The sequence below is a fragment of the Thalassophryne amazonica genome, chromosome 15 (genome assembly GCF_902500255.1).
Source record: "Thalassophryne amazonica chromosome 15, fThaAma1.1, whole genome shotgun sequence".
In the NCBI taxonomy this organism is placed as follows: Eukaryota; Metazoa; Chordata; class Actinopteri; order Batrachoidiformes; family Batrachoididae; genus Thalassophryne; species Thalassophryne amazonica.
This window is the reverse complement of record NC_047117.1, coordinates 16,557,287-16,582,506: the sequence shown is the minus strand read 5'-3', so window position 1 is coordinate 16,582,506 and position 25,220 is coordinate 16,557,287. Positions and strand designations below refer to the sequence as shown.

At 39.1% G+C, this 25,220-nt stretch overlaps 1 protein-coding gene across 1 annotated transcript; it reads left to right on the top strand.

Moving 5' to 3' along the window:
- The first annotated feature begins 662 nt into the window (after positions 1-662).
- LOC117526510 (gastrula zinc finger protein XlCGF57.1-like) lies at positions 663-14,415 on the top strand. Its single transcript, XM_034188573.1, has 4 exons — positions 663-905; positions 2,961-3,079; positions 3,150-3,339; positions 12,599-14,415. Exons 2-4 carry the CDS (start codon positions 2,963-2,965, stop codon positions 13,876-13,878), a joined length of 1,587 nt encoding a protein of 528 aa, XP_034044464.1. The 5' UTR covers positions 663-905; positions 2,961-2,962; the 3' UTR covers positions 13,879-14,415.
- The last annotated feature ends 10,805 nt before the right edge of the window (positions 14,416-25,220 follow it).

Sequence of the window (25,220 nt, the reverse complement as noted above, 5' to 3'; positions counted from 1 at the left end):
CCTCTTCTCTGGAATGGGGGAATTATGTTCTGACAGTATCATGGACAAGCTAAGCGAGGCAAAGAACTTGTTCATTAGGACACATTACTTGGCTGTTCAGAGATATAAACATTATGATAAAATACCTTAAATGTGTTAGTTATAAGCTTGTTATCGTATATAATAGAATAGAAACCTTATTGTCATTGCACATATATACATGCAAAGAATCTTGTCCTCTGCATTTAAGCCATCCTAATTACAGTTAGACACAATCTAACCACTACGTGCAGTGGGCAGCCACAGTCCAGTGCCCGGAGACCAACTCCAGATGTTGACACTGCCTTGGTCAGAGGCAGAGAAGGAGCAGACCCTAAATAAGCATGTTTTTGATACACAATTCCCTTGGACAACACAAAGGGCCGCAATGGGTTGTGGCTGCTCTCTTTTTTTTTGTAAGATACACCAGGTACTTCCTAGGTTTATCTCCATGTTCATAAAAACGTTTTGCCTAATAAATCTGATTCTGACATTCTCATACTGTGTTAAATGTTTATCCACAGTGGTTCTGACTGCAAATATTTCTTTCAGAACAGTGGGAGATAGGGACTCAACATAGGCCCTTTCTTTATCTGGGAACTGATGTTGAATAACTCCTGCCATGATTCTTCACATTCCGATACAGTAGGCGGCGATATGGACTTTTAAAGCTGGTTGCGTTCCGCCATTAAACACCACAGAAGAAGAAGGTTTCCGTTGACTTCCGTAAAGTAGTGACTCTTTGAAAACGCTTCCAGAAACAGATTGAACTTCGTCTTGTAAACGTTTAACGTTGCTTTTTGGGGATGCCCAGCGCCACAAAAACTGATAATACACTGGAAGACGAAGAAAAGAAGAAGTCAGCGACAAGTCCTCCAGCTGGGAAGGTTGTTGAAACAGCGGCTAACTGCTGCTAATGATAATCGACCAAGAATAAACTAGTGGTTTAAAATAAGAGAAGAAAGGAATCAAATTGCTGGATGCTGTTTTTAAACCTGAACTTCGTTGATACAGAGCAGATTTATTCACTAAATAACGTAACATCTTAAGTTTTCTGGTCTAAATATTGAATTACACTGAATATAAGTCATAATAATCAAGTTTAAGTAAAATAATTGGTTTTCAAGCTAAACACACTTGAACACACTTGCGAAGATGACATTTATTTAATACTTTGTACAAAAGGCGTTGTTGGTAATGACAGCTTCAGGATGCCTTCCACGTGGACAAACTAGCCGCATGAATCACTCAGGTGTGATTTTGGACCATTATTCCACAGAAACTGTGAACGCTGATCTTTAGTTCTTTCTATAAATTTTCTATTGGATTCAAGTCTGGTGATTGGCTGGGACATTGTCACAGCTTTATTTTCATCTCTGAAACCAACCGAGAGTTTCCTTGGCTGTGTGTTTGAGATCATTGTCTTGCTGAAATGTCCACCCTCATTTCATTTTCATCATCCTGGTAGATTTTTTTTATCTAGAATGTCTTGGGACATTTTTCCATTTAGCCTTACTTCAATTATATGAAGTTTCCCCGTGCCATCTGCTGAAAAAACAGCCCCACACCATGATGTTCCTACTGCCAAACTTCACTTTTGGTGTGGTGTTTTTGGGCTCATGTGCAGTGCCATTTATGGTGTGTAATATGGCATCCAAAGCATTCAATTTTGGTCTCATCTGCCCAAACTAAATTCTCCCAGTATTTCACAGGCTTGTCTAAATGTTCTGCAGCAGAGTTTAAATAAGCATCAGCATGCTTTTTCATCAGCAGTGGAGTCTTGCATGGTGAGCGTGCATAAAGGCCATGGCGGTGGAGTGCATTACTTAGTCTGAAGTGGTCCTTGGACAACTCTTGACAGTTCTTTTCAGTTATCTGTCAAACATTTTGTGAGAAGTACCTGGTCATGGCTGGTTCATAGTGGAATGATGTACTTTCCACTTCCCAATTATGTGGTCACTGGAACATTCAGAAGTTTACAGTAGAAATCCTTCAGTATGTTTTGTAACAATAAGGTTGTAAAGATCTTGTTTTTACCTGTTATGAGACATTTCTTGTGTGACACCTTTTTATAGGCCATTAGTTGGGACTGAACCAGTTGATATTAATTTGCACTGACAGGGTTGGGGGTGGGGTGTGGGGGGGGTAAGACTGCCTCGTAAATAGATTCCAGCTGGTGTCTTGGCTTTCCATGACACTGCCCCTCCCTTTCTTTGGGTGTTAAATACTTTTTTCCTGCGTTATGTCACATTAGGCTATTACACATAATTATGGATCTCTACGGTTTGATTTCTTTGTAAATGGTAAATGGACTGCATTTATATAGTGCTTTTCCATCTGCATCAGGCACTCAAAGCACTTTACAAATAATGCCTCACATTCACCCCAATATGAGGATGCTGCCATACAAGGCGCTCACTACACACCGGGAGCAATAGGGGATTTGAAGGCTGAGATTTGAACCAAGGATCTTCTGGTCTCAAACCCAACGCCTTCACCACTAGACCATCACCATGACCAGTGGATACCACTCTTTGAGATTTGGTCTCAAACAGTCCATCTCAAAGGGTCATCTCAGACCTGAGCTGAATTCCTTAACACAGTAGTATGTACATGCACACACACTATACAGGTGGTCTAGTGGTTAAAGTGTTGGGCTGGAAACCAGATGATCCTCAGTTCAAATTCCAGTCTGACTGGGAAATCACTAAGGACCCTTGGGCAAGGTCCTTAATCCCCTAGTTGCTCCCGGTGTGTAGTGAGCACCTTGCATGGCAACACCCTCACATCAGGGTGAATGTGAGGCATTATTGTAAAGCACTTTGAGCATCTGATGCAGATGGAAAAGCGCTATGTAAATGCTGTCCATTTACCATACACTGCTTTATCTTTATTATCATGAATGTTATTAATTATTTTATCCATTTAATTTTTTCTTGTAGAAATGTGGCAGCTGTTAGTGAGTAAAGATGTTCTCATTAAGCAGCAAGAATGGAATCAGAGTCTTGACCGAAAGGACTCAGAGCCTCCAAACATTAAAGAGGAACAGGATGAACTCTGGGTAAGTCAAAAGGGAAAGCAGTAAAGCTGAATGATTGCCGTTATTCTGACAGAATATTGTCTCTGTGAAGAGTGAAGCTGAAGAAACACCTCACTCATCACAGCTTCATCAAAGGCAAAGAAGTGAGAGCACAGAAGTGGAGCTTCTTTTCTCAACTGAACGCAGAACACTGAAAATGGATCCGGATGGAGAGAAATGTGGAGGATCACAACCAGCCACAGACTCAGGCCCAAGTAGTCATCTACAGACACATACTGATGGTAAGAGTCCTGATTTTTCTCACAGTGAAACCAATGATTTATGGAGTTAATATGACTTCTAAATGTAAAGATTTGTAAGTATTGTGTAAAATATATAATTGAGCTGGGGTGATGGCCAAGTGGTTAGTGCGCTTGGTTTCAGTGCGGAAGGGTCCCGGTTCAAACCCCACTCCTCCTACATTTCTCCGTGTAATGTGGAGTTGCATCAGGAAGGGCACCCAGCATAAAATTTGTGCCAATTCAATGCGCAGATCCACCTTGGATGTGCTGTGGCGACCTTCAGTGCAAACAAGGGAGCAGCTGAAGGGACTTACTTTTTTGTTTTAGACAGACTGTGTTGCAGCATTTGAGGTTGTGATGCCCATTTTTATTTTTGAACAGTTTGTTGACACAGTCAGAAGTTCTCGAATTCTGATTTTTGCCATCATTCTGTCACAGCTCAGCTTTGAAACTGGAAACTAACTTGCCAGCAGGAACATTGATTCATAACCTATTGGCTTCTCTTTGCTGAACTCCAGTCTTCTCACATTTTTACCAGGCTAGTTTTGAGTTGGGTCAGTGACTGATATACCAGTTGACCATGCTGTCTTTGTGTCCACAAGCAGTGGGGAATTTTTTCCTGCTGAACTTTTTTACTAACACAGTTGAACAACTTTAACATCACCAAGTTGTATGTGCTTATATTAGTTATGTAGCTAGTACCAAGCCATAACTCCGATCAGTCATCTGCCAGTCGCACCAAACCTGGTGAATACTATGTACATCAACAAAGGCAAAATATTTATGTGCATCTCATGGTGATGCACAGGCCCATGCACAGTGGCTGTTTCATCACCACTTCTATTGTACTTAGTTCTCAGGAGACCCTCTCTGGAATGACAGTTATTATGAGAACCAGGCCCCCACATTCCATCATCGTGTGGCTATTCTGCTTTGAAAATATCACTAAATTTTTGTACAAATATGTAATATACATTAGCTGCACAAATGTGTAACAAATTCAAAATATTTTATTGTCTGAAACACTAATTCCACCTGAACCTGGAATGGACAGACATAAAGTGTGAAATTGAAAGCATGGAAGCCCTGAGCATAACTGGCTCTGGAGCAGGTTAAGTTTGCAGGATATGTTGGCAGTGACTGAGCCAGGCAAAAAGATTCACATTTGTGTCCATTAAAATCATGACTTTAGGCTTGTCATTGCAGTTATCTTCATTTTGAATTGCCAGTGTGTTTCACTGTTGTGATGTTGCTTGAGGAACAGTCCAGGGCACAGTTTACACGTACCCACACAAATGATTTTATTTTATTTTTTTGCCTCAGTTGCATTGGGTGATAAATATCAGAGTCAGAGATGAACTCAGGCAGGGGATAAAGTAATGCTACACACATTTAGGCCGTCAGCTGAGCCGCTGAATTTGTTTGTTTCATTCCAGCAACTGTGGGAATATGTTTTTTTTTTTTTTTTTTTCTTCAACAGAATCATCTAGATAACTTACCAAACATGAACAAGCAAAACGTTTTCCAAGTGTTCTCCTACAGTTTTTTTTTTTTAATAATTTGGGTGCAAAGAGCAAACAATTTAGTAATGGGGAGGCTAAATGTGCACACTGTGCCAGGTTAAAAGATTGTCCACGAATCAGACAAATTCGAGAAGGTAAAGGCCCTTACGAATGTCCGGTGGAAAACATTCACTTCCTTTGCCAAAGAGTGGCTTTATTTGAGTGGCAGAGATCGTAAAATCGCCAAACAAAGTGCGAGGGACAGCTCGATCTCCATTAAGGGGAAGCATATGAAAGGCAATCGGACATCGGGTTTCACAAGACATGCTACCAGTAGTTTATAGACAGTAAACGCCTCAATGCAGCTAGAAAACGCAAGTTGCATGAAGATTCTCCCTCTGAAGCTTCGGTTTCTTCCCCAAAGAAGCTCCGGGCAAGATGGAGATCTTATTCTGGAAGATCTTCAAGTTCAGATGTGTTGCCTGTACAATGCACATTTACAGTAAAGTTGATCCGTTCATCACTCAACATGGTTAAACGAGTCAAGGATACATTGTTACAGGCAGAAACATCAGATGGAGGTAAGCTGCATTACAATTACAATACAGTCAAGGGTATTATGTTGATTGAAGTAACTTTAGAAGTGTAATATTAATTGTCTTGCTATTTTAATGTTAGCCCATCATGCCCGTGATAATTGTGTAGATTTGCACTAAATTGCAATCATTCTGCTTTCACAAAATTTCATCACCTGCTAAGTTTAATCCTCTTTGTCATCAGTTTGGTTTACACACTGTGTTTTATATATATATATATATATATATATATATATATGTATATATATATATATATATATATATATATATGTCCAAGTGGTTAATGCGCTTGGTTTCAGTTCAGAAGGCTCCGGGTTCAAATCCCACCCCTGCCACATTTCTCCATGTAATGTGGAGTTGCGTCAGGAAGGGCATCCGGCGTAAAACCTGTGCCAGTTCAACATGCAGATCCACCTTGGATTTGCTGTGGCGATCCCGAGTGCAAAACAAGGGAGCAGCCGAAGGGACTATATATATATATATATATATATATATATATATATATACAACTGATCCAATCAAAGTTTGAAAAAGAGAAGTACTAGTGGCTTGGTCACTGGGAGTAAATGTACTGGATGATGCTTAAAAATGCATGTAACAAGCTATTGTAAGCGTGATTTAATATCTCCAGAGTTGGCACCGTTAAGCAGGAGCTTTTCATTGGCACTTATGACAAAAATTATAGGTGATAAATAGGATTTAACAAAAAGAAAATGGTAATGACAACACAGGAATGCTTCCTCAAGCAGCAGAGTGTAAAAGGTATGAGAATATTTTGATCCACATTTGTGACAAAGATTGTGTGGCTCTGGAGATTAGATACCATACATCTTGATACAAATCCTACACGCAGTTGCTGACAAGAACAAGCCAGAATCCTGAAGGGTAAGCAGTAGTCAGTATTTGATATATTTTCCTAATTTTTCAAACAGACTAAAAAATTTCTGTTTTAAAATCTCCTTTATCTGGGTTAACAATGATTGCTTAAAAAATAACAGAGGAGATGATTTGTGGTAAATTTACTTAAAAATCCTTAATGAAAATCTCTGGTTTTGATGAGTGTAAACCAGACCCTTTTTACAAATTGATAGACAAAACTAAACACTGGAGCAATTTATGGATGTACTAATATTTATATACAGCGCCATCTATGTTCTGATTTTATTGAAGGAGTGAAATGCAGGTGGAGCACCAAGAAGCCTGTGAGATGTTCAGTCTTACCGGTGTCGCAGATCGAACAGTCCCTCCTGCCTTCACTGTGCATGAGTCATTTCGCAGCATCAGCAGCAATTCACCGATTATCGCCTCGTTTCTGCTTAAAGCTGCCTCATTTCTGCTTAAAACTGACTTTAGAGGTTTTACTTTGTCATCTGTTCCCTTTGATTGCTTTGGGTGTAGTGAATCAGACTCAGAGAGTCAGACTCAGACGTGCTGCTGTAGCGCTCTGATCACTCCCCCCGTCTTTTATTTTGAAATAATACCTAATTTATGTGGAAATGATTGTTGTACAAAAGCTTTGGATATCTGTCACTGAGATAGGTAATGACTGGAGTGCAGTTTTAAGCAGGAAAGAGGCGATTGCTGCTGACGCTCCGAAATGACGCATGCGCAGTGAAGGCGGGTAGGGACGTTTTTTTTTTTTTTTTTTGGTTTCATTGACACTGGTATGATGACAGTTATTCAGAGATTGCTTACAGAAGTAACCCTTTAAATTGATCAGTTTGACAACTGTTGATATTGCATTTGAAAAGGGAGAGGTTGAATGGGCATTCTGTGATGCTTACTGAAAAGCTAACAATGCTTACACAGGGGGTTAGTAAGGTTAGACCTTACTTGTGTGAAGCGCCTTGAGGCAACTCTGTTGTGATTTAGTGCTATATAAATGAAAATTGAAATTGAAATTACATACATTGAAAGGTTTTCCCCCAGCCTAATATTGTCAGATTTGAAAGAAAATAATTTTGTTTTGTGTATGCGTATTGCAAATTTGAAAAAAAAAAAAAAAAAAAACAGCCTGTGACCCCCTCCTATTTTTTTAAACATTATGTTGGAGCTGAAAATGTGATTAATGGAAGCATATACAAATCCGGTGACCAGGATTAGAAGCCATTGTTGCAGAGCAGCTCTGGGCAGGAAGTATGCAGCTGTTTAATAATTCCTTTCCTGTGAATGAAGTATGTGAGTTTGGCCTCTCACATTTGTCTTGATTGTATGGCTTTGTTTAATGGGGAAGATATTCAGCCAACATCAGTGAGGTTTTCCATTGTATTTAAAGCTGTTTTAATGTTCCACTGACTTTCTAAAAATAAGTAACTTTACTATTTCTTCCTTTTCCTCATTTTTATAACTCAATAGGCATGATTGCCCATAATGCAATCAAAGATGCCCCTTCCTTAACTTGTCCATGGCCACCAAGATTGGATGACCTAACTTTGGAGTCAGCAAAGGCATTAGTTCCTTTGGAACTTTACAGTTTACTGAGTTGGTGCATTGGGTCTGCTGGAGAGCCCAGCATGGCAGCTTATGCAGATGTGAAAATGGAGGATCTCTTCAAAATCATGTCCACATCATATATCTATCTTCAGATGGGAGAAAGCCGACACCGGTCACTGTGCTTGGTTTTGACAATGTGTCATCTGACTGGTTCATCGCAACTGGTGAGGCTGCTCAATAACTTTGGGCATTGTTCATCAAGTGACAGAGTCATTGGTTTGGAGACAAGTCTTGCACAGCTGCAACTGGCAACAGCACATCCAGTCCCTGGAGGAAAATCAATCTTGAAAAAACATAGTCTTATAACCTGACAAAATCATGTTCTATTTATTCTTAAATTGTAATAAATTTGTTTCATTAATAAAACTTATGATTTTTTTTTTTTTTCCAGAGAACTTTTTGACATGATGTTTTGGATGTACAGAACATCACATTTATGCATTCAAAATGTATTCCCAATATTGCTGGAATGGGACCCATTTTTTTCAGCCTGTTTTGAAGTTGACGGTCTTACATGCATGAAAATATTTTAGTTGCACTTTACAAAGTTTTAGTTGCAACCCACTCTGTAGCATTTTCTGGATATTTGATCAGGATGTCAAAAAAGCTATCGAAGAGTGTTTATGTACAGCTTGCCAAAGGGAAACTGCACAAAGGGAGAACGCAAACAATATAAGAATTGTCTCATGTCTCGGGGTCTATACTGGGTCAAGGTATTATACCCCAAATCCATTGAAGTTGGGACGTGGTGTAAAATGTAAATAAAAACAGAATACAATGATTTGCAAATAGTCTTCAACCTATATTCAGTTGAATACACCACAAAGACAAGATATTTAATGTTCAAACTGATAAACTATATTGTTTTTGTGCAAATATTTGCTTATTTTGAAATTGATGCCATCAACATGTTTCCAAAAAGCTGGGACAGTGGTATTTTTGGTATGTTTACCACTGTGTTACATCACCTTCTAACAACACTGAAGAAGCCTTTGAGAACTGAGGACACTAATTGTTGAAGCTTTGCAGGTGGAATTCTTTCCCATTCTTACTTGATGTACAACTTCAGTTGTTCAACAGTCCGGGGTCTCCGTTGTTGTATTTTGCACTTCGTAATGTGCCACACATTTTCAATGGGCGAAAGGTCTGGAGCCAGACTAGTACCTGCACTCTTTTACTATGAAGCCATGCTGTTCTAACACGTGCAGAATGTGGCTTGGCATTGTCTTGCTGAAATAAGCAGGGACGTCCCTGAAAAAGATGTTCTTGGATGGCAGCATGTGTTGCTCCAAAATCTGGATGTACAGTAGTGTTCAGAATAATAGTAGTGCAATGTGAGTAAAAAGATTAATTCAGGTTTTGAATATATTTCTTATTGTTACATGGGAAACAAGGTACCAGTAGATTCTCACAAATCCAACAAGACCAAGCATTCATGATATGCACACTCTTAAGGCTATGAAGTTGGGCTATTAGTAAAAAAAAAAGTAGAAAAGGGGGTGTTCACAATAATAGTAGTGTGGCATTCAGTCAGTGAGTTCGTCAGTTTTGTGGAACAAACAGGAGTGAATCAGGTGTCCCCTATGTAAGGATGAAATCAGCATCTGTTGAACATGCTTTTCTCTTTGAAAACCTGAGGAAAATGGGACGTTCAAGACGTTGTTCAGAAGAACAGCATAGTTTGATTAAAAAGTTGATTGGCGAGGGGAAAACTTATACGCAGGTGCAAAAAGTATAGGCTGTTCTTCTACAATGATCCCCAATGCTTTAAAATGGACAAAAAACCAGAGACGTGTGGAAGAAAACAGAGTGCTGTGACAGTTTGAAGACACCTGAGTGAAGCTAATTTATTTGCAAGAATCCCCGCAAAGTCCCTCTGTTAAATAAAAGACGTGCAGAAGAGGTTACAATTTGCCAACGAACACATCAACTGACCTAAAGAGAAATGGAGGAATATTTTGTGGACTGATGAGAGTAAAATTGTTCTTTTTGAGTCCAAGGGCCACAGACAGTTTGTGAGACGACCCCCAAACTCTGAATTCAAGCCACAGTTCACAGTGAAGCATGGTGGTGCAAGCATCATGATATGGGCATATTTCTCCTGCTATGGTGTTGGGCCTATATATTGCATACCAGGTATCATGGATCAGTTTGGATATGTCAAAATACTTGAAGAGGTCATGTTGCCTTATGCTGAAGAGGACATGCCCTTGAAATGGGTGTTTCAACAAGACAATGACCCCAAGCACACTAGTAAACGAGCAAAATCTTGCTTCCAAACCAACAAAATTAATGCCTCACGGATGTGAAGAAATCATGAAAAACTGTTATACAACTAAATACTAGTTTAGTGATTCACAGGATTGCTAAAAAGCTGTTTGAACATAATAGTTTTGAGTTTGTAGCGTCAACAGCAGATGCTACTATTATTGTGAACACCCCCTTTTCTATTTTTTTTTTACTAATGGCCCTATTTCATAGCCTTAAGAGTGTGCATATCATGAATGCATGGTCTTGTTGGATTTGTGAGAATCTACTGAATCTACTAGTACCTTGTTTCCCATGTAACAATACGAAATATATACTCAAAACCTGGATTAATCTTTTTAGTCATATGGCACTACTATTATTCTGAACACTACTGTACCTTTCAGCTTTGATGGTGCCATCACAGATGTGTATGTTGTCCATGCCATGGGCACTAACACACACCCATACCGTCACAGGTGCTGGCTTTTGAACTTGGCGCTGGTAAACTGGATAGTCTTTTTCCTCTTTTGTCCGGAGGGCACGACAGCCATGATTTCCAAAAACAATTTGCAATGTGGACTCATCAGACCACAGCACACTTTTCCACTTTGCATCTGTCCATTTCAAATGAGCTCAGGCCCAGAGAAGGTGGCTGCGTTTCTGGATGTTGTTGATGTATGGCTTTTGCTCTGTATGGTATAGTTTTAACGTGCACTTGTAGATGTAGTGACGAACTGTGTTAACTGACAATGGTTTTCTGAAGTGTTCCTGAGTCAAATCAAATCAAATTTTATTTATATAGTGCCAAATCACAACAAAGTTGCCCCAAGGCACTTTATATTGTAAGGCAAAGCCATACAGTAATTACGGAAAAACCCCAACGGTCAATTTTAGAGATATTGCGCAAATGCAAAAAAGCAGTCCTAAATATTTGCTTAATATGCGCATTGAAGGACATATCCTGATCAAAAATGACTCCAAGATTTCTCACAGTATTTAAGCAATGCTTTCTAATAACACTGCCTAAGGGAAGCATGTATAAAGTGAATAAAATTGGTCATAATACAGAACCTTGTGGAACTCCATAATTAACCTTAGTCTGTGAAGAAGATTCCCCATTTACATGAACAAATTGTAATCTATTAGATAAATATGATTCAAACCACCGCAGCGCAGTGCCTTTAATACCTATGGCATGCTCTAATCTCTGTAATAAAATTTTATAGTCAACAGTATCAAAAGCAGCACTGAGGTCTAACAGGACAAGCACAGAGTTGAGTCCACTGTCTGAGGCCATAGGTCCCTTTGCTTAATATGCACATTGAAGGACATATCCTGATCAAAAATGACTCCAAGATTTCTCACAGTATTACTAGAAGTCAGGGTAATGCCATCCAGAGTAAGGATCTGGTTAGACACCATGTTTCTAAGATTTGTGAGGCCAAGTACAATAACTTCAGTTTTATCTGAGTTTAAAAGCAGGAAATTAGAGGTCATCCATGTCTTTATGTCTGTAAGACAATCCTGCAGTTTAGAGTCCACGCGGTAAGGACCTTTTCACAGTGATGGTTTATAATGCAGTGCCTCCTGAGGGATCAAAGGTCACGGGCATTCAGTGTTGGTTTTCGGCCTTGCCACTCGTGTAGAAAGTTCTCCAGATTCTCTGAATCTTCTAATTATATTATCGACTGCAGATGATGGAATCCCTAAATACCTTGCAATTGAATGTTGAGAAACATTGTTCATTGCTTGTGAACGGCTGAGCCTTTTGGGGATGCTCCTTTTATACCCTATCATGACACTCACCTGTTTCCAATTAACCTGTTCACCTATGGGATGTTCCAAACAGGTGTTCTTTGAGCATTCATCAACTTTCCCAGTCTTTTGTTGCCACTGTCCCAGCTTTTTTGAAACGTGTTGCAGGCATCCAATTCAAAATGAGCAAATATTTGTACAAAAACAAAAAAGGCTATCAGTTTGAACATTAAATATCTTTGTGGTGTATTCAGTTGAATATAGGATGAAGAGGATTTGCAAATCATTGTATTCTGTTTTTATTTACATTTCACATAATGTCCCAACTTAATTGGAGTTGTATCTGTGACAGGTTCGGTATGCGTACCTGTAATCCTGTGCCCATATTTTCAATATCAGGGCTGGACATGTCAAGCGGTTAGTCCATTATTTGAAGGGCAGCGATGAGCACTTTAAATTAAAAAGTAGTTTTGTGTCTTCTGGCTGTGCCTCACAGCGCAGTGGTGAAGCAGCGAAAAAGAGCAGCACATTTGTGGTGAGTTTTAGAGACATATTTAGACTTTGCTTTCTTTCAAATGTGCACATTGTCTGGCTGTGTTAGCATGGAGCAGAACTGTAGTGAATGTTGTTCAAAATTGTATCAATTTTATTGATTCTCTGCAGACATGCAGCAGTTGTCGGTGATTAAAGAAGAAATTTTCCATGAACATCAGGAGTGGAATCTGAGTGTTGACCAGGACATTAAAGGGGACAAAGAGAAATTCTGGATATGTTGGGAAGGTCAGCAGCTTCACCAATTGGAGGACGCTGATTTCACCAAGTTCCCTTTTACCGTTTCTGTGAAGAGTGAATATGATGAAAAGCCACACTCATCACACATTTATCAAAGCCAAATTGATGCAGAACCTGCAGCAAGCAGCTCAACTGTCCACAGAACACTGACAGCACAAGCTGATGGAGAGGACTATGGAGGCGCACAGACAGCCAGGAAATCACACCCAAATGGTCATTTACAATCAGATAGCTATTGTAGGAGTTCAGACAGTTCTGAGACTGATGACAGCTGTGATTGGCAACAGAGTAGAGAAATTAGTTCAAGCTTTAACTTTCGCACAAATAGCAGTGTCTCAAAACCACACAGAGGATTGCCAGCAAGTGACAAACCATTTAGCTGTCCTGAGTGTGATAAACAATTTAGACATAAGAACAGTCTTGTCACACACATGAGAATTCACACAGGACAGAAACCATTTGGCTGTTCTGACTGTGGCAAAAGATTTGGAGATAGGAGCAGTCTGTCCAAACACACGACAATTCATTCTGGTGAGAAACCATTTGGTTGTTCTGAATGTGGTAAACGATTTGGCCGGAAGAGCCACCTTATTGTACATATGAGAATTCATACAGGAGAGAAGCCTTTTGGCTGTTCTCACTGTGAAAAAAGATTTGGAGATCAGACTAGCCTGATCTCACATGTAAGGATTCATACGGGACAGACACCTTTTGGATGTTCTGACTGTGGTAAAACATTTGGACAGAAGGGTGATCTGATCAAACACTTGAGAAGTCATACAGGAGAGAAACGATTTGGCTGTTCTGAGTGTGGTAAACATTTCGGACATAAGAGCAGCCTGATTACACACTTGAGAATTCATACAGGACAGAGACCATTTGGCTGTTCTGACTGCGGTAAAAGGTTTGGCGATAGAAGCAGTCTTTCTAAACACACAATAATTCATACAGGAGAGAAACCATTTAGTTGTTCTGAGTGTAGTAAAAGATTTGGCCGGAAGAGCCATCTTATTTTACACATGAGAATTCATACAGGAGAGAAGCCATTTGGCTGTTCTGAGTGTGGTAAAAGATTTGGGCAAAAGAGCAATCTGATCACACACACGAAAACTCATACAGACATACCGGCAGAAATTCCAAGGCTAGTCTAGAACAAAACCAAGGTTAGTTGACAGGAACATGGCAAAGGACACAATAGAAGTACAACAGCCACCCTTAAGAGAAGAAGTTGAAGGTTCTGGAGACCACTATTTAAAGACCTAAAACAACACCAGGAGGCCGAGTGGATAGAAATAATAAAAGAGAAAACGGAGACAAACAGCAAATGCCAGCAGCTGTAATAACTGAAAAGGGATAAGAAAGAAAATTAATGAATACAGTAACTTGAAGGCACCTGACATTGATAAAATCCCAAATATTTGGTTGAAAAGGTTGACAGCATTGCACCACCATCAGTGGCTTTTGCCAAAATACTGAACGGAGAACAGGACACGCCAGACTGGCTAACTAATGGAAATACAAGGCTACTACCAAAGACCAAAGAAACACAGCTACACAGTAGGTAGAGACCTATCTGTTGCCCAACAACTGGCTTACAGGAATTATAGCTGATGCAGTTTATGAACATTTTGACACTGGTGGCTACCTGGAAAATGAACAGAAAGGCTGCATAAGGAAAATAATAGGAACTAAAGGCCACTCAATCTTCAACTGCATATCTGGGACTGGGTCATGGGAACTAAAGACCAGTTATTGATAAATAAAGCTATCCTGGAGGGCTGCAAAAAACAAACAAACCTTAGCATAGCTTGGATTAATTACAAAAACGCATTTCACAGTGTGCCACACTCCTGGAAAATGAAGTGCTTATAACTACATCATCAGTGAGGAAATAAGATCTTTCCTGAGGACACAAGGGTGATTCTTAGACTACGAGCACTTATGTCCTTTGATCATATTCTATGAAAAACAGAAAAAAGGGGAAATTTCACACTTTTATAGTTATCTTTACAATGAAAGTGTGTTAAGAAATTTGTTCTAGTAGTCTATGATGACTTTTTCACCTTTTTTCAGCATCATTATATGCAAATATTGCCGTTTTGTGCTTGTCCCACACCCAGACTTTTGATCTTCAATAATAAAAAAGAATGGTAAAGAAATGTTTTTTCTAATGTTTAAAAATATCTCTGAATAAAATATCAGTAAAATAATCAAAACATAATTGGGGTATTCAATGTCATACAACTATTGTGATTTTTTTAAACAAAATGTAGTTGTCCCACACTATTGGCGTAATTTCCACCACGACACTGTAATGTCCCTTTAAACAGTTTGTATGAAAGATTGTTTGTGTAGTTTCTATGGAGATAAACAGTGACATCCGAGCACATGTATATAGCGCCAAATTACAACAAACAGTTGCCCCAAGGCGCTTTATATTGTAAGGCAATGGTGTGGTGGAAATTACATTTACAAGGCCAGTAGTGCCCGTAGTTAAAGAATCACCCACAAATAAACAAGTGGAACACCACCATCACCCTAAACCACACAGAGAGACAAGTAGTAATCCTAGACGTACAAATGGAGAGAGGAATATACCAGGGAAACTCCCTCCACACTTTTATTCTGCTTGTCCATAGACCCGCTTAACAAGATAATGGAGTATGACATCGGGTAAGACGTAAGTAGAGGCAGAGGAAAGAAAAATCAAAAAATAGTGAACCATCTGCTATACATGGATGACTTAAAAATCTTTGCCGATTCAGATCAGGGACTCAGTCGACTCGTGGAAGCAGTCCATAAGTTCTCCAACGACATTGGTATGGAATTTAGACTGATAAATGCACAATCAGAAAAAGTATGAAGGTAGCAGCAAAAAACATACAGTTGGATGAGGGGAGCTACATTGAAGATTGGATCAGGATTCCACATACAAAATACTTAGGAATAGAAAAAAAAATGCTACAATAGAACATAAGAAAATAGAGAGTAACACAAGAATACCTAAACTGCTTAAAAAAGATCTGCAAATTGGAATTAAGACCAAAGAACAAGATCACAGCCATAAACCAGTTTGGAATATCAGTGGTGACCTAGGGATTTGGCATAGTAGACTGGCCACAGGGTGAACTTAATAAGTTGGATACAAAAAAACCAGGAAGATGCTCACCCTCCACAAAGTTACATACAGAAATCAATGCCTTGTTTAATATGCGCTTTGAATGACATATCCTGATCAAAAATGACTCTAAGATTTCTCACAGTATTACTAGAGGTCAGGGTAATGCCATCCAGAGTAAGGATCTGGTTAGACACCATGTTTCTAAGATTTGTGGGGCCAAGTACAATAACCTCAGTTTTATCTGAGTTTAAAAGCAGGAAATTAGAGGTCATCCATGTCTTTATGTCTGTAAGACAATCCTGCAGTTTAGCTAATTGGTGTGTGTCCTCTGGCTTCATGGATAGATAAAGCTGGGTATCATCTGCGTAACAATGAAAATTTAAGCAATGCTGTCTAATAATACTGCCTAAGGGAAGCATGTATAAAGTGAATAAAATTGGTCCTAGCACAGAACCTTGTGGAACTCCATAATTAACCTTAGTCTGTTAAGAAGATTCCCCATTTACACGAACAAATTGTAATCTAAGTCTAATCTAAATATGATTCAAACCACCGCAGCGCAGTGCCTTTAATACCTATGGCATGCTCTAATCTCTGTAATAAAATTTTATGGTCAACAGTATCAAAAGCAGCACTGAGGTCTAACAGAACAAGTACAGAGATGAGTCCACTGTCTGAGGCCATAAGAAGATCATTTGTAACCTTCACTATTGCTGTTTCTGTATTATGATGAATTCTAAAACCTGACTGAAACTCTTCAAATAGACCATTCCTCTGCAGATGATCAGTTAGCTGTTTTACAACTACCCTTTCAAGAATTTTTGAGAGAAAAGGAAGGTTGGAGATTGGCCTATAATTAGCTAAGATAGCTGGGTCAAGTGATGGCTTTTTAAGTAATGGTTTAATTACTGCCACCTTAAACGCCTGTGGTACATAGCCAACTAATAAAGATAGATTGATCATATTTAAGCTCGAAGCATTAAATAATGGTAGGGCTTCCTTGAGCAGCCTGGTAGGAATGGGGTCTAATAGACATGTTGATGGTTTGGATGAAGTAACTAATGAAAATAACTCGGACAGAACAATCTGAGAAAAAGAGTCTAACCAAATACCGGCATCACTGAAAGCAGCCAAAGATAACGATACGTCTTTGGGATGGTTATGAGTAATTTTTTCTCTAATAGTTAAAATTTTATTAGCAAAGAAAGTCATGAAGTCATTACTAGTTAAAGTTAAAGGAATACTCGGCTCAATGGAGCTCTGACTCTTTGTCAGCCTGGCTACAGTGCTGAAAAGAAACCTGGGGTTGTTCTTATTTTCTTCAATTAGTGATGAGTAGTAAGATGTCCTAGCTTTACAGAGGGCTTTTTTATAGAGCAACAGACTCTTTTTCCAGGCTAAGTGACGATCTTCTAAATTAGTGAGACGCCATTTCCTCTCCAACTTACGGGTTATCTGCTTTAAGCTGCGAGTTTGTGAGTTATACCACAGAGTCAGGCACTTCTAATTTAAAGCTCTCTTTTTCAGAGGAGCTACAGCATCCACAGTTGTCTTCAATGAGGATGTAAAACTATTGTTGAGATACTCTATCTCACTTACAGAGTTTAGGTAGCTACTCTGCACTGTGTTGGTATATGGCATTAGAGAACATAAAGAAGGAATCATATCCTTAAACCTAGTTACAGCGCTTTCTGAAAGACTTCTAGTGTAATGAAACTTATTCCCCACTGCTGGGTAGTCCATCACAGTAAATGTAAATGTTATTAAGAAATGATCAGACAGAAGGGAGTTTTCAGGGATACTGTTAAGTCTTCAATTTCCATACCACAAGATCTAAGATATGATTAAAGTGGCGGGTGGACTCATTTACATTTTGAGCAAAGCCAATTGAGTCTAATAATAGATTAAATGCAGTGTTGAGGCTGTCATTCTCAGCATCTGTGTGGATGTTAAAATCGCCCACTATAATTATCTTATCTGAGCTAAGCACTAAGTCAGACAAAAGGTCTGAAAATTCACAGAGAAACTCACAGTAACGACCAGGTGGACGATAGATAATAACAAAACTGGTTTTTGGGACTTCCAATTTGGATGGACAAGACTAAGAGTCAAGCTTTCAAATGAATTAAAGCTCTGTCTGGGTTTTTGATTAATTAATAAGCTGGAATGGAAGATTGCTGCTAATCCTCCGCCTCGGCCCGTGCCACGAGCATTCTGGCAGTTAGTGTGACTCGGGGGTGTTGACTCATTTAAACTAACATATTCATCCTGCTGTAACCAGGTTTCTGTAAGGCAGAATAAATCAATATGTTGATCAATTATTATATCATTTACTAACAGGGACTTAGAAGACAGAGACCTAATGTTTAATAGACCACATTTAACTGTTTAGTTTGTGGTGCAGTTGAAGGTGCTATATTATTTTATTTATTTATTTATTTAGTTTTTTGAATTTTTGAATTTTTATGCTTAAATAGATTTTTGCTGGTTATTGGTGGTCTGGGTTGATCAATGATTTAGTTATTGATCATCACTTAGATATGATTGGGCTATGTGAAACCTAGCTTAAACCTACTGTCCTCCCCTTAAATGAGGCCTGCCCACCAGCATATACATTTAGTCACGTCCCTCGTGATGCGAAGCAAGGCGGGGGTGTTGCTCTTATTTATAAATCTAGGTTTAGCTTATTAGCTGTTGGGGGTTACAAATATCACTCGTTTGAGCATCTGATTCTCCACTCTGCTCAGGATATTACACATTGCCAAGGTCAGAAGAATAAAAATCAGTCATATTACTTTGTCACTGTATATAGGCCTCCTGGCCCATATTCTGAATTCTTAGATGAATTTGGTGCATTCATCTCTAACTTGTCAACTGGTGTAGATAATATTCTGATCATTGGTGACTTTAACATTCATATAAATAAGCCTTCTGATCCCCTCTGCAAATCATTTATGGAAATTGTGGATGCATTAGGATTTCGGCAATGCATTCAGGATTCGACGCACATTAGTGGAAATATCCTGGATCTGGTTCTCGCACGTGGTATTGCTGTCACGAATATTGACATCATGCCTCTTACATCAGTGGTGTCTGATCACTCACTTATTAAGTTTACAGTTTTGCTGTCGTGTTTAGTGGAACAACAACCTTATATATCATTACAGCGATGCATCAACTCAACTAAGACTGAACTCGAAGCTAGACTGCCTGATGTCTTAGCTTCACATTTGACAAATACCCAGTCAGTAGACAGACTTGTGGATAGTTTAAACTCAGTGCTCAAAACTACACTCGACATGATTGCACCACCTGTGTTAAAACCGCGCTCCCCCAAATCACAGTCACCTTGGTTCAATGATTATCTGCGTGACCTCAAGCATAAAGCAAGAGGTCTAGAACGGATATGGCGTCGTTCAAAATTAGATTATTTCACCTTGCGTGGCGTGATGCTATCTTATACTATAAGCATGCATTATTGGCTACAAAGCAGACTTACTACTCTGATTTGATCAACAAAAACAAGCATAACTCAAAGTTCTTGTTCAACACGGTGGCAACACTTTTGCATGGACAACCACCTGTAGTTCACTCTCCTTTTACAGCACAAGATTTCCTGGATTACTTTGGGAAGGAAATAGAAGACATCAGGTTAAACATATCCCGGCATGCCTTAATCCAGCCACTACACTCTGCTATTGATGTGGGCGCCACTACTGAGGTATTACCTAGATTTGCAGAATTTGACAGTATCTCACTAGGCATGCTGACAAAACTCGTAATGTCAACAAAAAGCACAACCTGTTTATTTGATCCTATACCAACAAAACTGTTTAAGGACCTGTGGCCCACTCTTGGGCCGACTGTGCTGGAAATTATTAATCTTTATTTAACTTCTGGATCTGTTCCTAAATGTTTCAAATCTGCAGTGATTAAACCATTACTTAAGAAACCTAATCTGGACACTAGTGTACTGACAAACTATCGGCCGATATCAAATCTATCATTTTTCCCTAAAATTCTGGAAAAAGTGGTGTCACTGCAGCTCGGAGACTATCTTACTGAGAATAATCTCTTTGAGCCACTGCAGTCTGCTTTTAGAAAATATCATTCCACAGAGACGGCTCTCACTAAAGTGAATGATCTTCTGCTTACAATGGATTCGGACACCACTACGGTTCTGTTGCTGTTAGATCTCAGTGCTGCATTTGATACAGTGGATCATCATATTCTACTTGATAGGCTGGAAAATCATTTTGGGTTTACTGGGAGTGCCCTTGCATGGCTGACGTCATACTTGACCAGTTGTTCTGTGTTTTGTACAGTAACACTACCTCTAACCTTAGTGACATGAAATTTGAGGTTCCACAGGGGTCTGTCTTAGGCCCCTGCTTTTCTCCTTTTATATAGCACCCCTTGGGCACATATTGCAGCGTTTTGGGATTACCTTTCACTGCTATGGAGAAGATACTCAGTTATACATGCCGATAACTGCTGGTAATCTCGTTCACATAAAATCCTTAGAAGATTGCCTTGCAGCAGTGAGAAGTTGGATGTCTAGAAACTTCCTACTTTTAAACTGATAAGACTGAAATGATGGATCTTGGTTCAGTGAGACATTGGCATCAATTTGACCAGTTAACGCTCAGCCTCGGCTCGTGTGTCATACATCACACTGACAAAGAGGAACCTTGGAGTAATTTTTGATCCTTCGTTGTCCTTTGGCCTCCACATTAGAGACATTACTAGGACTGCTTTCTTCCACCTGTGAAATATAGCGAAGATTCGTCCCATCCTTGCAGGGTCTCTAATCACCTGCTCCGTGGCCTGCTGTAGATTCCTAATGTTACCCTCCATGTAGAGCTCTATCTATGTTCGCAGACAAGATAGCGGTGCCTTCCCCAGTAGGGTGGAGGCTGTCCGGCATCAGCAAGCCACGGCAGCTCCAGAACGAAGGCCAGTTATCAATAAAGCTAAAGCCTTGCTGTCTACAAAACTGCGCCAGCCACCTATTTAACGATGTCAGCCTGCTAAACGCCTCATCAGTACCCCAGGAGGCGAGGGGACCAGACACTATTAATCGATGCCGACACGTTTCTGGCAAGGTCACAAGTCCTGTCTATGTCCATGTTTGTGACCTCTGAGTGCTTCATCCTGATATTGGTTGCCAACATGAATAACTATGTGACTATGTGTCATTGCCTTTAATGCTTCCAGAAGCGATCGTGATGTTAAAAGTCAAAATCAGCTTGTTAGTAGTCGCAAGTGTACCGGAGACAATACTGGAATTTATCGGTTATCTGTAACTTCCGATACATTTTTGGGTGGTTTATCGTTTTAACTTTATAAAAGATAGCCTTTCGGTTATCTCATCTGTTATCGAAGTAAATTTTTTGGTCATCTGTGCCCACCACTTTTTTTTAAGTCCAGTCTGGAGGATGATCTTTTTTTTTTTTTTTTAGTGTGGAGCTTTTTTTTTTATGTCCAGTCTGAAGGTGTTTATGAAGCAACTGTGGGGGACACAGTATTTATGGTTTTAAGCCTTATTTAGATGACAATAAACTTTGGAGGAAAACCTTCAGTCTGACAACAGTGATGATATTGGCAGAGTTCAGAACACAGAATGGTGATTATAAAATTTAAATAAATAAAGCAGGGGATTTCAGCATGGGTGGAGGTGATAAACTTTTTGCCAGCTCTTTGGTCGTAATCAGCTGATTAAAAAAAAAAAAAGTTTTACTATCTGTAACATCAGTAAAAAAGTGATGAGGAAGTGTTGATTTTTTTACATTTTTTTTTCCCCCCTTAGAAACAATTTCAAATCTGAAAAATGACACGGGGGACTGAAAATATCAGTTATTTTTAAAATTAATATTGTGTCCTTTTTGAATACAGTTAATGTACTGTATGTTAGCAGCATAACACGTTATTATTAAATATTAAAACCATTCACACAAGAAGTAAATATATAGTCTTACCTGTCCGTTTCGGTGAGATAATCTTTAAACTTATCCACCTTTACAAAACAAGATCAGAAAATAATTTAATTCCTTCTGTCTTGGCTGAGAAAAGTCCATTTGTCACTCGGGACTTTGGTGCCAAGTTCCAGTGCCAGCTGTAATCAATTGTTGCTGCTGATCGATCCAGTCTGTGTTGTTAGTGGGTCTCTTTGGGCTGCAAGAAAAAGACTTGCAAGCGCCTCATGTGCTCATAACGTCTCAGTCTTCATGTGACAACATTATCCCACGATCCAGAAAACAATAAAATAATTTGAAAATATTGAGTTTTGTCTCTGTGTCTAGTGGAGAAGCCACGGGTGCAGATGCAAATGCACGCCTGTCAATGTAAGTGTTCCACCTGCCATTCTGTCGGCGAAAAGTAAACGTTCTGACTCCGGAAACATGGTGTAGCTCGGTGGAACCGGGGCTGTCAGTAGCCTGTAAAAATCCAGAAATTAATCCATAAATTAATGGGACAATTAAGATAATGGTTCTTGTGCTGACACCACTTTCTCCTCCTTGTCCAATGTAGGCACGCCGGGAAGTTCCTGGTTTTTAGCGACGCGCTGTTCAAAATCTGATTATTTATCTCTTCAAGAACTGCACCAGGAAAGGATGAAATTTCAAACTGTTGTTTAATTTTAGTCTTAAATATTCATGAAAACATGACATTATGTGTCACCTACACTTTAAGTTAAAAACACAAAACAAAAAAAATAAACAAACAAAAAAAACATTGATGTTCCTCTGGAATTGATACCCTACCTCAACTGTTGCTGTTGCTCCGTTGTACCTTGACTATTTCTTTTTGGACTAATAAAATAGCATGAAAAGTAATGTGTGCATTTTTGAATCTGGTAGATTCATTCATTCATATCTGAATTTCAATCAGGAAAAAGACGAACAGGAAATTATGGAACGATTACTGCAGTGTATCTCTTGTGTATTTACTCTTGGTGGTTATTTGTCCGCACACATATCGACCCCATGATGAAATAATTTCTTAATTCAGTAATTTCAACATTTGTTACCATACTCATTGACTGTCACTGCTTTTAATGTAATCACAGCAGAGTAATTACAAAAATATGAATTTGATTATTCTAGTGATTGTGAATGCTTTGAAATTATGCATTTATAATAGGTGTGGGCCTTCTACCTGTACTAGCAGAAGTGTACATGCAGTGGTCCCGACGTGCAAATGGGTGGTCCGACCTGGGTATAAGGGGCAAAGACTAATCAAACTAATCAGACTGAACTTTTACTTCATGTACATACTTTATTCATTCATTATTACATTAATGTTAAAATATATAGGGATATGAGATGTCAAACACAGAAAATCGCATTTTTAATGGTTATATTTCACGTAAAAACAATTTCTGCATAAAATATTTATTCATATAAAAAATATGTTACTTCATTTTTCAATGCAAAAATATTGCGAAGTGAGTGCAGTTGTGGTTTGCCGTGGAACTTCCCAGATTTTAAGGCCAATATAAAGGCTTCTGTGTCTGTTTCTCTTTGTCCTGTCTGCACTCTGCAGAAGGGGGTCAGTGTGTTTGAGTGTAGATGATGCAGGGATTAAAATTCTCTGTCATTATGACGGATTTCCATCAATTGGGTTGCCAAAAAGCAGTGTTCGCCCTGACACCGTCCTGGGCACAAAATCAAGGCTGGAAGCAAGATATAAAATTGACTGCATCCCCGGGACACATGCACGTGGAGTTCAAAACATTTTTTCTCCTCGTGCAATCAGTGAGTCTGTGTCTGTTCCCCTGTGTCTTGCACTCTGTAGGAGGAGGAGGCGGTAGAGCGGAGTGAATAGTTTTACAGACAGTTTTAAACTTTTCTTTCAAAGTCTGCTCTGAGTGTCTTTGTGAGTGTCCTCGCTGTGGTTAAACTTAAAACACAGCTGCAGACCAGGTACACTTAAAAAAAAAAAAAATCTTCATTGTTCCTGCTCAGAAACTGCAAACCAGGGGAGAATCCAGACAGAAAGAAGTTGCTGTGGGGGAGACGTGCCCTCCACAACACCCCTTGATTAAAGGTTCACTTTTGAAGACATTTTTCATACTACTAACTACTTATAGTAATAATATTAATTTTAACAACTAAAATGTTTAAATTAGTATTACTCTGGGCCTATGTTCTACTATAGTTCTGAGTATAATTGATGAACCATGCAGAAAAGATTTACTTACTTTAACTTTTCCGCATAACTAAAGTGGGATGTCAAGTAATATCTTTTTTTAATGTAATGTCTAAACTCTGCGTTGCTGGGTCTGTTTGGGGTTCTAGATTTAAAATCAGTTAGGATGAGGGAAACCAAAAATATGAAAATGATTACAACTCTTGTGGTTAGTAATCCTATCAAGCAACCATGTACTCTATTTCAACCCTCAGTTGCGGCCATATTGTTGCTACGTCATCACGAGAATGGGACCTGCTCAAGCGCAAATCAGTTGTAAACACAGCGGAGGTCGAGCAGTTTTTGGACAATTTTTTCTAGTGTGGAGCTTTTTTTTTTAAAAAAAAAAAAAAAAGGCCAGTCTGAAGGTGATTTTGAGGAAGCTGTGTGGAATACAGCCTTATCGTTTTGAGCCTTATTTAGATAATGAGGGAGACTAAACCTTGGAGTAAGACCTTCAGTCTGACAACAGTGACGATATTGGCAGAGTTCAGAACACAGAATGGTGATTAAAAAATAAATAAATAATGCAGGAGATTTTGGCATGCGGGTGGAGACGATAAACTTTTCTCTTTTTTGCCAGCTCTTTCGTCGTAATCAACTGATTGAAAGAAAATTGTTTGTTTTATTATCTGTGACATCAGAAAAAAGTGATGAAGTGTACCATTCACACAAGGTAATACCAAACAGGTACATACATTTCAAATTTTAAAAATGGCACAAGGGACTGAAAATATCAGCTTTTTTAAATAAATCTTGTTTTCTTGTTGAATACAGTTAGTGTACTGTACATTAGTAGTGTAACATGTTATTATTAAATATTAAAACCATTCACACAAGGAGCAAATATAAAGTCTTACATGTCCGTTTCAGTCAAATCATCTTCAATCTGATGAAAACTTATCCACATGAAGCCTGAATTTGGAAAATGACATCTGAAAATAATGTAATTCCTTTTCCTGGATGAAGAAAAGTCTCTTTGTTACACGGCCAGTTTGGTGCCAGGTTACAGCGCTGGCACAGGTGTAATCTGTTAATTGCGGCTGCTGGTTTGAGTCTCTGCTGTACCGATCTGGGACCGGCATGGTCAGCTACAGGTGTAATCCATTAATTGCGTCTGCGGCTGCTGGTTCGAGTCTGTGCTGTCCCGATCTGGGACTGGCATTGTCAGCTACAGGTGTA

What these genes read in the sequence shown, in the direction of transcription:
- LOC117526510 (XM_034188573.1), top strand. Translation starts at nt 2,963, where the DNA reads ATGTGGCAGCTGTTAGTGAGTAAAGATGTTCTCATTAAGCAGCAAGAA. An exon ending in AGGAACAGGATGAACTCTGG is followed by an intron (nt 3,080 to 3,149) that starts GTAAGTCAAAAG and finishes GTCTCTGTGAAG; the next exon opens with AGTGAAGCTGAAGAAACACC. An exon ending in TCTACAGACACATACTGATG is followed by an intron (nt 3,340 to 12,598) that starts GTAAGAGTCCTG and finishes GATTCTCTGCAG; the next exon opens with ACATGCAGCAGTTGTCGGTG.